At 43.6% G+C, this 12,994-nt stretch overlaps 1 protein-coding gene across 1 annotated transcript; it reads right to left on the reverse strand.

The window, feature by feature from the left end:
* Nucleotides 1–299: 299 nt before the first annotated feature.
* gnas (GNAS complex locus) lies at nucleotides 300–12,794 on the reverse strand. The gene is made up of 12 exons (XM_087781678.1): nucleotides 12,309–12,794; nucleotides 10,906–10,978; nucleotides 8,913–8,967; nucleotides 8,224–8,343; nucleotides 6,666–6,763; nucleotides 5,308–5,362; nucleotides 4,538–4,611; nucleotides 3,824–3,882; nucleotides 3,623–3,743; nucleotides 3,214–3,344; nucleotides 2,094–2,161; nucleotides 300–2,020 (listed from the first exon to the last, which is right to left on the reverse strand). Exons 1-12 carry the CDS (start codon nucleotides 12,445–12,447, stop codon nucleotides 1,874–1,876), a joined length of 1,140 nt encoding a protein of 379 aa, XP_087637804.1. The 5' UTR covers nucleotides 12,448–12,794; the 3' UTR covers nucleotides 300–1,873.
* Between the last annotated feature and the right edge of the window lie 200 nt (nucleotides 12,795–12,994).

A 12,994-nucleotide genomic window follows, 5' to 3' on the forward strand; every position in this document is an offset into this window, starting at 1 on the left:
GTTCATTTTAACAATTCTCTTCAGACGTCGCCGCAGCAACCGTGTGTGTGTGTGTGTCGAGTGTGTTAGTGCAATGACATATTTAGCTGTCTGAAACCAAAAAAACCCTTTATTTGTTAGAGCTCCTGTTCAAAAGGCTCCGACAGTTATGAACATCTTAAATGAAATCGAGGAGATTAAGTCCTGCAGCGTGAGGACGACACCCCTGCTTGAAAATAATAGATCCGTGTGGAAAAGAAGCAGCTCGCGTCTTTAGAAATCTACTCAAAGGAAGAGAAAACAAGACACCTCAACACAACTTCAGTTGAAAGGATTTAAGTTATAGCAATACGCACACTATTAAGTGTACAATTTGTCAAGGTTCATTTGATTTCTAATAAAATACTTTTTTAAAACCCATATACATTTCATATATTCATCTTTTTGGGGTATATGGATCCAAAAATAGACATTTAAATCATAAAGAAAGGGAGTGGAGGGGGATAGAGAGGTGAGAAATTAAACTAAAAATTAAAAAAAAGCTACGCATGGACGTCCTCCAGCAGAGGGAGGGCCGAGAGAGAGAGGGGGAGAAAAGAAAGTGGTGAGAATGGGGTTGGCCAAGCTATACAGCGCAGTATGACACCCACTTTAGCTCATAACACACGTACAGTCGTGATCAAGGCACAGGGATCTTCTAAAAGTTATTTTTTCAATAAAGTTGTACAAAATAATACATTTTACAATCTGTACAAGAATAATAGTTCAGCAGTAAAGTAAAATAAAGACAAACGAACGAAGGAGCAAGAGGCCAGGGGAGGAGAGGAAGAGATATGGATGGATGGGAAGAGGAAAAAGAAAGTGAGAGAATAGGTTTCATCGTCTTTTTTTTTTTTTAACTCCTGGGTTACTTAATTTTTGGAAGGGGGGCTGCCCGCAAAGAAAGGTCGGCGTGAAAGATGGGTCGAAGACGGGGGGCGAGACGAAGGTACTGGTGATGAGACGGAGAGAGCGGAGGTTAAGAAAGAAAGCGCACAGGGCACGATGGCACGAAGGTCTACACAGACAAAAACTGCTGTGGAGACAGAATCAATCATGACATGAAGACATTTCTCTTATATGGTTTGTACTGAGGAGCTCTGCGCCCCTCTGTCTGATACGTTTCATAAAAGTCTTCTGTTTCTTTAATAAATCCCCCCCACGTGCGCCGCCGTCAACAGTCTGGTGGGGAATCAGTTCGGTTCAGGCCTCGCGACACAGATCCACACCTGTTACGTCGTAACCATCCAGACGAGTCCTGTCTCCGGGTGATGGAGGCGTGAGGTCAGCTGCACAGTCAAACAGTTTCATCTCAAAGACCACTTCAGGCCAGTGTGTGGTGGGTTCAGCTGGTCGTGCAGTCCAGACAGAAAAAAAGCAGCTATTTTTGATCCTGTGTTGGAAAATCCTGGATATGAGATGGAAAGAAGGATCTGAGCTCCGAGGCGGTGGTTAGTCTGCGTTTGTCAAAAGGCTGTTGTGAAAATGGACACAAGTGTTATCGTCACAGGAGTAGCAAAGGTGTTACTCCTCCATGTTGAACTTCAGTCCCGGCACCACAGTTCTGACTGGACCCTCGATATAAAGATGACAGAGAATGATACATGAGAAGAGTTGTAGTGGAGACGCTTCAACGTGTACCTCATCGACTCGTGGTGAGGACTTTGCATCAGTTTAGGCTTCGTTTGTATTAGAATATTTGTGTGTGTGTGTGTTAGTTTGGCCTTCACGAGAGCTCACACTCGTCTCTGGAAAAGGGGTCGATGAGAGAATCTGGAATCTTCTCTTCGTCTCTCCGTGGTATTTTTCTTTTCTTTCTTTTTTTTGTTTGGCCAAAACTGCTTCCGCTGCGGGATCACAAGAGCTCGTACTGCCGCAGGTGCATCCTCTGGATGATGTCTCGACAGTCGTTGAAGACGCGGCGGATGTTTTCCGTGTCGACGGCGCAGGTGAAGTGAGGATAGCAGTAGTGTCTTCCGTCTCCACTGGCGGTGCTGATCCTCTGGAGGAGGGACATTCAAGAGTCAGTATTTGATCACGTCTTAACTTGGACACACAGTCATCCAAACACTCACCAAGAATTCATCTCTTATGAAGTATTTTGCTCTCGTAACTCGAGGATCTTCTCCAGGTTCTGGTGTCGCTGCAGAGATGACACACAAAATTAGATCCGATCCTTAAAACCACGTCGACTCATCATCACCGATGTTTTCTACACCAGGGGTCCGCAGAGAAAGGATAAAACATTTGCATAATCTCTGCTTTTTTTAATTATCCGAGTCGCGATGTTTTATTTTGAAAAGTTACCGGATTCTCTTCTCGCATCTGGCTCACGTGATATGTTAGCGTGTTATGGCGAGTAAAACATGCACTTTATACTCCTTTCATGGTGGTCGGTATTTTACCTGTATCGTTTTATTTTGAAGGCATGTTTACACGTTACCATAGCGACCAGAGAGCATGCGGAAGAGCATGATAAAGACAACAGAGTGGATGTTATTTGGCGTGATGTTACGATTACGCTGTCAATAAAGTTGTAAAACAGTTCCCAGTGGGTTCAGGTGTATTGTTATTATATTGAACATACAATAAACAGTTTTACGCTGGTCATATCATTTTTGGATTTATCGCACGGCATTTTCCAGCTCGCTATTTTGGTCCGGATACTTCCTACGTGGCGACGTCACACGTTGCAAACTCTAACATCTTTAAAAAAAAAAAACGTTTTGATTCATGAAAATAACTTGTGCGATTGAAGGACACTTTCTACAACATATTTCACATTTATATTGAATGTTTTATATGTTTTTTTTACTCATAAAAAAGCTTTTAAATAGACGTTAGCGTTTGTGACGAGTGTTGACATCATGTAAGAAGAGTCTGGACTGAGATGGTTCTTGCATCGGTCCGACAAATCCTGTCTGACATTAAACTCGGGCTATAAAGTCTTACCTTACCTTACCTTATTAAATTGTACAATTCTGAGTTCGGGGGCAGGAGTGGAGTAAAAGTATCATGATGTTCTGTTCCATGTTAGTCTTTGTATCCTTTGTTTTTTTTATTTCTCTTTGATCTATGTTCTTTAGACTTAGATTGTATCATCCTGTTCTTTCTCTTTATTTCTCTTTGTTCTTGTTCTTATTTTATATGAAAAAATCCGTGTTGGAGTTCGACTCCGTTCAAAAGTAAACTCACCGTCATCAGGCGTGGTGTAGCGAGCGAACTCTGGAAAATAATCCTCGATTTTAGACTTCCCCGCCAGCACTTTCTCCGCCAGTAGATCCTGTTTATTCAGGAACAAGATGACCGAGATGGTCCGCAGCCACCTGAGGAGAACAGAACCAGGTCATCTTCAGAGGTTAAGGTCACAGACGAGGATGAAGAGAACATTGTTGGTAACCTCTAAATAAACGTTTGATTCCAGGGAACACTAAATATAACAGAAATAAATGAAGCCTCCACGAGGGATCTATTCCCTCCCATAAGTTATTTTCATAAAACCTACAGACAATAACAAGCGTGTCAAGCGAGAATCCAGACTCTGACACAACCTTTTCTTAAAATAGCACGAGTTCCAGAGACACGGAGGGTAATGACGACAAACCTGTTGTTCCAGATGTTCTTGAAGAGGTTGAGAGCCTCTTGTAAACGGTTGGTTTGATTGTCCTCTCTGATCACCATGTTGTAGCTGCTACTGGCCACCACGAAGATGATGGCCGTTACATCTGCGGGGTCACGGAGACAGAGGTCAGTCGCAGGCCGGAGGGGTCAAAGTCAGGTTAGAGGGTGAACAAAAGTCAATCACCGTTAAAGCACTGAATCCATTTCCTGCGTTCATCTCTCTGACCGCCGACATCGAACATGCTGTGGAGACATGAGAGGTTATATAAAGAAGCAAATGCTGCCATCTAGTGAAACACGATCTTTCTTTAAGAGAGAAAGAAGGTTAAGACAATAAAAGTATGAATCTAACATGACATTTCACTAGATTCATGATCTCATATAGAGGGAGGATTGAAACAGATGAAGAGGAAGTGATGACATGAATCTGATTTGATTCAATCAATTTGTGACTAAATGATAAATTGTCTCTTTATCCATGATTTTATATATATATATATATATATATATATATATATATATATACACACATGTCAATGTTAGTATCCCACAGCCACATTATACTTGATTATTATCGCCACAACTTTACATTCTTGAATATTTGATTAGAATTTTGATATGTAAAGTGAGACCATGTTGAAAGAAAATAGTAAATATTCCACATCAATATTATGCTTTAAAGTAATCTATTACTATGACAAATAATCTGATATTTAACTTTGATTGAGCCCCTTTTATCATTACTTTACGAACAGTTATGTTTTTATTTTGCAAGATGGGGTTAAGATCATTGTAATAATATGATATATGATGAACATCATCATCGAACGTCTGAACAATGAACACATACTAATGTAAGAATGAAGTCAAACGAGTGATTCTCTTATGATCCACGTACTGAAAGTTCACTTTGTCCACTTGGAATCGAGTCTCAAAGATGCCTGAAGTCAGAACTCTGCACCGCAGCAGATCCTGGAGGAGGAACAGGGACACAAGTGAGACATGAGATGGAGGGAGGAGGAGGAGGGCGAGGAAGAGAAGGAGGAGGATGAAGGAAAGGAGGAAATGGAAGAGAAGGAGGATGAGGAGAAGCAAGGGAAGGAGGAGGATAAAGGAAAGGAGGATGGGGAGGAAAAGGAAGAGAAGGAGAAGGAAGAGAAGGAGGATGAGGAGAAGGAAGAGAAGGAGAAGGAAGAGAAGGAGAAGGAGGAGGAGGAGAAGGAAGAGAAGGAGAAGGAGGAGGAGGAGGAAGTGAAGGAGAAGGAAGAGAAGGAGAAGGAGGAGGAGGAGAAGGAAGAGAAGGAGAAGGAGGAGGAGGAGGAAGTGAAGGAGAAGGAAGAGAAGGAGAAGGAGGAGGAGGAGAAGGAAGAGAAGGAAGAGAAGGAGAAGGAGGAGGAGGAGGAGAAGGAGAAGGAGGAGGAGAAGGAGGAGAAGGAGAAGGAGGATGAGGAGAAGGAAGAGAAGGAGAAGGAGGAGGAGGAGAAGGAAGAGAAGGAGGAGAAGGAAGAGAAGGAGAAGGAGGAGGAGGAGGAAGTGAAGGAGAAGGAAGAGAAGGAGAAGGAGAAGGAGGAGGAGAAGGAGAAGGAGGAGGAGAAGGAGGAGAAGGAGAAGGAGGATGAGGAGAAGGAAGAGAAGAAGGAGGAGGAGGAGAAGCTAACGTTCACTCACCTGGTCGGTGGGAGTGTAGTCGCTCTGCTTCACGATGTCAATCTTGTCCAGGAAACTAAAGGACAGAAAGTAAAACAACATTTTAACTTTAACTCAGAGACGTCTATATTTAGAGCCACATTTAAAGTGAGATCAGAAAGTTTAAAAACTGCACTAATTAAACCACATATTCATTATTATTAAAGTTTAAATAAATACACATAAATGCTTCATATTTACGTCACCTTTGAATTTAAATCCATGAAGTGAGTGAAACCATCATTTCTTTAGCAACAAACGCCCTTGAACGTGCGTGTGCTTCTGAGACACGCATGTGAGGCGAGCGACCGTCATGCCAACACACGTGTCGCCGGACGAGCGAGAGGAGAGACAGAGAATGGAAGCGTAGTGGCGTCTGTCTGACATTACAGAGCACATTTCAAAAATAGCTCCCCAGCGCCCAGGCCTCCAGCACCGTTGCCATGGAGACCCGACCACAGATGCTATTAATAGTCTATCATCTCCCAAACTAGTGCGGCTGAAGGAGCTCCAGAAGAGACGGAGAGAGGGAGCGATGGAGGGAGGAAGGAGGGGATGGAGGAGATATGAAGCAGCATGTGAGGAGAGGGAGGAAACACGAGCCCCCCCCCCACACACACACACACACAATCAAACAATTGTCCGAGTGAAAACATGGAGAGCGTTTGAGTTAAATTCTCTTCACACAACACGTTGGCTGACCAGGAGTGGACACCGACGCCCCCCCTCTTCTTCGAGCACCCCCTCCCCCTCTTTTCACATCCTCTGGTCCGTGATGACTCAGCCTCTGCCATGTTTGCTCACAAACACTGCAAACTGCTGCAAACTGCTGTTACATAAAAAAGGCAATTTAGCCGGAGCAAACTCCGTCCTAACTTTGTACCTCCTCTCGCTGCTAAAATTATAACTAAACGTTGCCGTTTATAGCCATGAACTCGCTCGGCCACAGATCTGTGGCGCGCTTATGTAATCGTCGGAAAAAAAAAAAAAAAATCAGTGCGAGACAATAAAACATATCGAGGAGACGAAGGGACGAGATAAGTTGACAGAACATCATCTCGTACATCCACGGTTTAAATCAATACATCCAACCATAACAAATAATGATGAGCTTTATGTTATTTGACAAATATATTTTCATCAGATTTAAATTTAACCAAACGATTCTAATGAGGTTAAACTAGTGTCATGTCAAACATTTGTTTGAATCAATAATGTGACTATAGAAGATAAAATAACTGATATAAAACACACTATAAACATATATTTAACTAGAAAAGTCGAACACGGTTTGTGTTGATGTGACGTCACAAGACTCCAGACCCATAAGGTTCACTCACTATTGTGCACAGTCGATGAGCTGGTACTCGTTGGATCTCTCGAAACAACCCTTCACCCCCTCGTCCTGCCACAGTGTCTTCGTGTGATCGTAGAACTCCTGCAACACAATCATTATATTCACACCATTTCAACGTTTCTGCTTCTTAGATCCAAACATGTGTTTCAACTATTAATGCACAAACATTTTCTCAAAGTGAGAGAGAAAATAAAGAATTTATGTAAACATTTAAAATAAGAGACATGTGTGTCTGTGTGTCGGTGTGTGTGTCTGCATGTGTTTTGTGTGTGTGTGTGTCGGTGTGAGTGTGTGTCTCTGTGTGAGCGTGTCTGTGTGTGTGTCTACATCAGTGTTTGTGTGTGCATCTGTGCCAGTGTGTCTGTGTGTTTTTCAGTGTTTTTATGCATGTCTTTGTCAGTGTGTGTCACTGTGTGTGTCTGTGTGCGTGTGTGTCAGTGTGTGTTTTTGTGCCTGTGTGTGTGTATGTCTGCATGTGTGAATTTGTTTTTTGTGTCAGTGTGTGCATGTGTATCTGTGTGTGCGTGTCTGAATCGGTGTTTGTGTGTGCGTCTTTGCCAGTGTGTCTGTGTCTTTATGTGTGTCTTTGTCAGTGTGTGTCACTGTGTGTGTCTGTGTGTGTTTTTTGTGTTAGTGTGCGTTTATGTCTGCATGTGTGAGTCTGTTTTTTGTGTCGGTGTGTGCGTGTGCGAGTATCTGTGTGTATGTATGTGCGTACGTATCTGTGCGTGTGTGCATATGTATCCATGTGTGTGTGTATCTTTGTGCATGTGTGTGTGTCTGAGGGCACCAGGAGCTCTGGGCTGTGTTGACACCACATGCAGCGGACGTGTGTCTTGGTGAGACGTGTGTACATGTGCAGTGATGGTAAATAGTGGCGGAGGGATAGTGACACACACACACACACACACACACACACACACACACACACACACACACACACACACACACACACACACACACACACACACACACACACACACACACACACACACACACACACACACACACACACACACACACACACACACACACACACACACACACACACACACACACACACACACACACACACACACACACACACACACACACACACACACACACACACACACACACACACACAGATGTTTCAACAACACCTGAGATTTGATTTGACCTTCACGTCTTCGAGTCAAAGGTTAGAAACAAGTGTGTCGAGGCGACTGGTGTGTTGAGAAGTGAATGAATCGGCGCCACAGGAGCGACTCGGTCTCTAGACTCGCACAATTAGTTGATGGAAAAGTCCCGCCGAGACCATCCGACCCACACGGGCGTGAACAGTGTTTACCGCTCGTGTCCAGGGATTATCACCTGGAATTCGTGGAGCGTCGCCTCCTATTATCTACTTGCGCAAAGACGCCGGGATCAAACCGGATCAACAGAGTGATCAGATAAGCTATTGATCCAATTAAATGACCCGCCGCCGCCGCACAGACGCAGCACAGACGCACACCTGCAGTGTGGGTCGCTGAGAGTTGTGCGTTACTGTCGCTACTCACGGATGGAAACTCAAAGTCCTTCTGGTTGATTAGGTTGAGGACGTATTCGATCCGGTACTGGTTCTCCGGAGACGCCAACTTCACCGGTGGAGTCAGTGTGTTCATCGCCGTTACTATGGTCTGTCGTAAAAAAACAACACACAACACCATGTAAAATCAACACAAATCATAGCGACTAATGGCCGTCGTTTCTTCGTGACATTGATTGAATATTAACACCCGGAATATAAAGTGACGTCTTTTGACACTAAAACACATCTGTACGTCTGGGATGTTATTAACTTAGAGCTTGAACTTCATCATAGAAATAAAACACCTAGACTTCTGGTCATTTCTAAGCTACAGCTTCTGACACACGAGCAGCTTTGACTTCCTCTATCGCTCCATAAACGCTGCACTTCTGCTCAGAACATAGTGAGGTTCGACCTAAAGTCGACTACACATAAGACACAATCTTTGAAAAAGCATCTTCATGTTGTCGTCACTCGTGTCGCGACGAGGAATACATTGACATCATCGTGGATTCGATCACTTCATCAGTGACGTCACCGCTTCCTCACTCGTCTGAAGAGTGAGTCATCTCCACTCGTACATCGTCTCCTTCCGAGACTTTTATTTGACTCGTCATGGGTTCGACGACGTTATGAAGAGGTTTGAAGGACTTTAAGCGTGAACTTCCAGTCACTTACCTCAATAGCCTCTTTGATATTATTCTTGATGTCTTGGATTTTTTGCTTCTTCTCTCTGGAAAAGAAGGAAAAAAACAGATGAAGGAAGAGTCACAAGAGAAGTCATGGATGAACGTGATCATATTGCGCAAGGAAGAGGATTTTTTAATCCAGCACTTTTTCAAACAAGCCACCAAACTGGTCTCATCGGCGTAAACAGGACCAACAAGTCGAGTGGAATCACTTTGTTGAGTAATAACTGGGATTCTACCTTCTATCTGGAGCTTCCTTCACTCGTGGTTCACATGTTCTAAGGTTGTCTCTGAGTGACTCAGGTTTGTTATTGAAGACTTCAACAGACCTTCAAGTCACATTATGTCTGTTTGAAGAGACACAGAGTCCTCGTTTGATAGAAATCATTCTTATGGAAAATAAAACAAGCTAATAGCCTCAACCTTGAGTCGGTGAGGACGACGTGTTACATCTGAACACGTTTGACAAAATACCTCGAGAGAGTTCCTCGTCTTGTCGACTCGACGAATCAAACGTCTCGCACAACATATCCGAGAAGGTCGAAGTTTAGGTTCAATAGACACTAGAAGTCGTCAAAGTAAAAGTCAGTCGAAATGATTGACTGGATTATCGTAGGTAGACATAGTGTGATAGAATATGTCATTTTTTAAATAGAGTTAAATAGGATCCAAATATCACCTCAGAAATCAGGAAGAACTAATTGATTCGACTTTGGGTTCAGGTCAAAAAAAGCAGGAAGATGTAAAGACTGAAGTGTGTTTGTATAAACGTCCTGATTCCAACAGTATTTGAGTAAACATGTCGATTTAGAGACATTTAAAATCTGATCACATTTCCCAAGAGATTAAATTCCAAGTGAAATCCAGAAAGTCGTGGAATTAACTGAAGTGAAAGTGAGCGAATGAGTCTCTTGTCGACTCGTTTCTCAAAAGTATTTAGTTTATCATTATCGTTGAACAACTATAATGTTAATAAACTCACACGTGTCGAGAAAATATGGAAAATAAACATCACAAGATAAATGTCAAAATATTAAAACTGTAGCAATTAAAGAAACATTTAATAAACTAATTGTAGGACAAAAATGACAAACATAATCAGTTATTGATAGAAAATAAATTATAGTAAAGCTAAGATTGTTTAATTTTAAATACATCTGACAATTTAATTGACTTAGTTGAGTAAAGGCTTTTTTTTTTAAATGTACATTTGTGTTTATGATGTACATGAACCACCAGAACTGTACGAGCACATGTTCCTATGAAAGTTTTGGAATCACTTGAATGATTGTTTCCGATCAGAGAAACTAGTGGTTGGTGATCAAACGTTGTTCTGGTTTCAAGTCCACGACTGACGTTTAAAAGAAGAACTAAACAAATCCAACAGACTCTTTAAACACGAACCATGATGCGACACATTTAAAGAAGGATACACAAAAAATGGAAACCTAAGAAGAAACTTTGCATATCTTATTCCAAAGGATGCTGTGTGTGTGTGTGTGTGTGTGTGTGTGTGTGTGTCTTGGTAACAAAGACAAGCCAACATACACACAAACAGACTGGTATATTCACACACATAGCTCAGTGTTGTGGAGTCATGCGCTGGGTCATGCGCTCTCGTCGGCCTTAGGTGCAGATTTTCTAGTCCAACCTTGCAAAGATGCTAACACACCCTTTACAACCAGCAGCAGCGCACGACCTGCACAGCCGGCGACACAGCAGGAGAACCGGAACCGACGAGCGGATCTTCAGACGACCGACGATCGTCGTCACACGATCACTTTGAAACAGTAACGACCGGAAACGGTTCGTCTCACGTCAGTATTTCTATAGACGTGGACGAGGTTTGAAGAAGAAACTGGTCATCGACTATAAATCAATGTTTCCTCGCATGATCCAGTGGTGACTCTCGTCTCTAGCTCCACTAAAGGTAGAAACTCCTGGCGAAGGAAGAGAAACGTGTCAAAGGTCATCACACTCACTCTGCATTGAAGCCATTGACGTGGAGGATCCGCATCTGTTTCACGATGGTGCTTTTTCCGGACTCCCCAGCTCCTGAGGAAGAAACAACAGTTAGCGTGATCTGAAGTACGCCAGCATCAAAAGATTAGTTTGTTGACGTTATACGACGCCCCGGAAGCCTTTGAGAGCGTCGAGATATTTCAACTTTTATCGATAAAGTCTGTGGAAAAGAAGCGACGACGAGGCTTCATGGTCACGGCTGCAAAATAAACTGGATTATTCCACTGGATACCATGATCACAATCACAAGATTGTATTTTTAGACGTCGACAGAACCACTTTCATACACAGACGGCTTCAAAAACACATTTAAACTGGCTTGAGAACGACGTTTTAGGCACCGATGGCATCGAGTACAAGAACGTTAGGATGGAACGATAACTGGGTCAAGATTGTTGAACTAAAAAAAAATCAGTTATATTGAGATTTGACAACGTTTACAATCTTCACTTGTGACAAAAACATTTAAAGTAACATTATTTCTATCTGTCAATCCATGGTTGTTATGGTTATTGTTGTGCCAACTTATCGTTGACCCACATGTCTACATCAAGAGTCCAACGAGGGGTCTTCCTGGCCCGGGGTTCGGTCTCGTCAGGACCGACAAACAGGAAGTTGCTCACAACACTGAACCAAATCACCCGAACAAACTTCCTAGTTACATCAAACCATGGTTTTCATGTGGAGGGAGAGGAGCGACTACTTTACACTTGTAATCTCTGACCCTTCAAAGGACGTCCAGCAGATGCTTTCAAGCACAAAGATCTACTGAAGTTCTCGTCAACAAACCAACAAAGACCATCAAGACCTTCTAGTTAAGTGACAGCATGACTTCATCAAATGTGAGATATTTAAACCCACGTCTCTAGGAAAGCGGCAGCACTTCCTTTATTTATTGAATGACTACTTTTGTTTTGGTCTCCATGTAGGTCCCGTCCTTCAACTTCACTAAAGTCACCACAACTTCCTCCGTCGACGCCACAAACGTAAAGGATCGTTGGAACAAACATGACTCGAGGAGGAGCTTTTTTGGTTTGGAGCAGAGAGAAAGTCTGACCGTCTTTCTTGAGGGTCTTATGTAACGTGGAGACCCAGCCCACCTCAGGTCCACCGTCTGACACACACGTTACACCTCGGTCTTCACACACAAGGTTCTTGGACGTGTTGGACGCAGTGACATCACAATCAACATGCACCCCATGGATTATGTAACATCAGAGTTTAGGTCACTTTTCAAGGTGTTGTGCCCACTTTACGTTACATAAGCATGTGTGACATGAGGAGCATATAGACTCTGGAGGAGGAGGATGATGTCAACACACACACACACACACACACACACACACACACAAGTTGAACTCACCTAGAAGTAGTAGTCTGTGTGTCGCCCTGTAGATCTGCTTGTCTTTCTGGAGCTGCTTCTCGATCTTCTTGTTCGCTTCTCTTTGTGCCTTTTCCTCATTTCTCTGGTCTTCTGTCTTGCTGTTGCCCAAACAACCCATCTTCCCCAGGAGGACAGGAGCAAAGACGGGGTCCAGGGGATGAGAGAGGAGGAGGTGGATGGAGGTGGACGAAGCTAGTCCAGATCTAGTCCAGAACCGCCTGATGGACCTGCAGGTGAAGCAGCAGTTCCAGGCACATCCACAGCAACACCCCGGGTGAGAGCAGGAGTCCTTGAAAGAGGTTCTTCTGTCACAGAAAGGGCAGGATATCGTCGCTGACGCCACCGAGGCCGAGTCTTCGGTTCCGATCCCGCTCGGGCTTTTTTCCCTCTTTTCGCTTCTCACAGCCTTTCTTAGGCCGAACTCTGGTTCTGATCCGCACGTTAGGACAGCAGGTCCAGTCGTTTCTCCTCAGGCGGAGGCAGAAGAAAGAGCCTCTGTTGCATCTCCTGAGCCCGGGGCTCGCGTTCACTGCTGCCCGCGACCAGGAGCCCGAGTGTGCGCGTCCAGGCTCGGTTCTGCTCGGCTCGTCTCTCGCGTCACAATAAACATCTTCGTGTGTCGAGTCTTTACATTTCCTTCTGCTCTCGGTGGATCTTTGACACTC

This window comes from Callionymus lyra, chromosome 19 (assembly GCF_982586985.1).
Source record: "Callionymus lyra chromosome 19, fCalLyr1.hap1.1, whole genome shotgun sequence".
Classification (NCBI taxonomy): Eukaryota; Metazoa; Chordata; class Actinopteri; order Syngnathiformes; family Callionymidae; genus Callionymus; species Callionymus lyra.

Bases quoted from the DNA above. Each gene is read 5' to 3' on its own strand.
- gnas (XM_087781678.1), bottom strand. From the start codon at position 12,447: ATGGGTTGTTTGGGCAACAGCAAGACAGAAGACCAGAGAAATGAGGAA. The intron at 4,612-5,307 runs GTGAGTGAACGT...TTCCTCCTCCAG, and splicing joins ACTACACTCCCACCGACCAG to GATCTGCTGCGGTGCAGAGT. The intron at 3,345-3,622 runs GTTTGTCGTCAT...TGTTCTCCTCAG, and splicing joins AAGAACATCTGGAACAACAG to GTGGCTGCGGACCATCTCGG.